The sequence below is a fragment of the Morone saxatilis genome, unplaced genomic scaffold, assembly GCF_004916995.1.
Source record: "Morone saxatilis isolate NCDOM2014 unplaced genomic scaffold, NCSU_SB_2.0 Contig22, whole genome shotgun sequence".
Taxonomy (NCBI): Eukaryota; Metazoa; Chordata; class Actinopteri; family Moronidae; genus Morone; species Morone saxatilis.
In genome coordinates this window covers 13,943,264-13,944,161 of record NW_023339785.1, presented here as the reverse complement: position 1 = coordinate 13,944,161, position 898 = coordinate 13,943,264, and the positions used below count along the sequence as shown (strand labels likewise).

Below are 898 nucleotides of genomic sequence, written 5' to 3'. Positions count from 1 at the left end.
ACGAAAATACCCATCGAATTTCCCAGATAACTTAAAGGACCAGTGTGGTAGGATTGCATGCAATCGTAGCATGGAGACTGCCGATGACTGCAACCATTTGAATACAAGCTCAGGTCTTCCAGAGGTTGTGGGAAGAAAACTGTGGCGTGAAATTAAGTGGAAAACCAGTGTTGTGTTCTCAGTGTTTGATTTGTCTCTTCTGGGCTACTGTAGAAACATGGCGGATTAACATGGTGGACTCAAAACAGCTCGTTCTAAAGGAAACAAAAACACAACAATTCTTACACTAATGAAAACATACCTTTGATTCAGTCCCTGCCAATACAACCTCCTGAATGTCACACTCTGTCATAAAATGTCCACAAATCATTGCTTATCTTTTACATGGCTTTAAACCACCTCTTCAGCTCACTGGTCTTTCTTGCTCTCTGTGGGCTCCTCTGGGTTGTCGGTTTCAGGATGGAGCTCGTCACCGCCCTCTTCTGGCTGAAAGCTGTTCTGCTCCTCTTCTTTCAAGCCGTGACCTTTGTTCAGCTTCTTAGATTTTTGGAAGAGCTCGTTGAGGTTAAACTCTCTGATAATGTTCTCCTATGGATGACATATGCATCAGATTAGCATCTATGTGTGATGGGAGGCTGTTCCGAGCTACACTCACACAGTATATACTGTTTGTTGTTGTAGACTTACCTCATTGAAGGTCCAAGACACAGCTCTGCCTTTATTGTCCACCATTGGACGTCTCATAATTTCCCGCCCTCCTTGGAAAAGCACGAGTGAGGGCAGCTGCCTAGCCAGAGGAGAAGTACTAACCTTGTACCTGTTCAGAAATAATTAATGGGAGAATCAATACCTGTGCTCACAGAATCACAGAACAGCTACAGTAGGTAACTTTTATAAA

General features: G+C 43.5%; 1 protein-coding gene across 1 annotated transcript in view; it reads right to left on the bottom strand.

Moving 5' to 3' along the window:
• Positions 1-273: 273 nt before the first annotated feature.
• Positions 274-898, bottom strand: part of tmx2a (thioredoxin-related transmembrane protein 2a) — a 4,151-nt gene continuing 3,526 nt past the window's right edge. Inside the window, exons 7-8 of the mRNA XM_035669627.1 lie at positions 688-817; positions 274-588 (exon numbers count right to left, since the gene is read on the bottom strand). Of these exons, the coding sequence (XP_035525520.1) occupies positions 409-588; positions 688-817 (310 nt within the window). The 3' untranslated portion in view covers positions 274-408. The remainder of the gene's footprint in view (positions 589-687; positions 818-898) is intronic.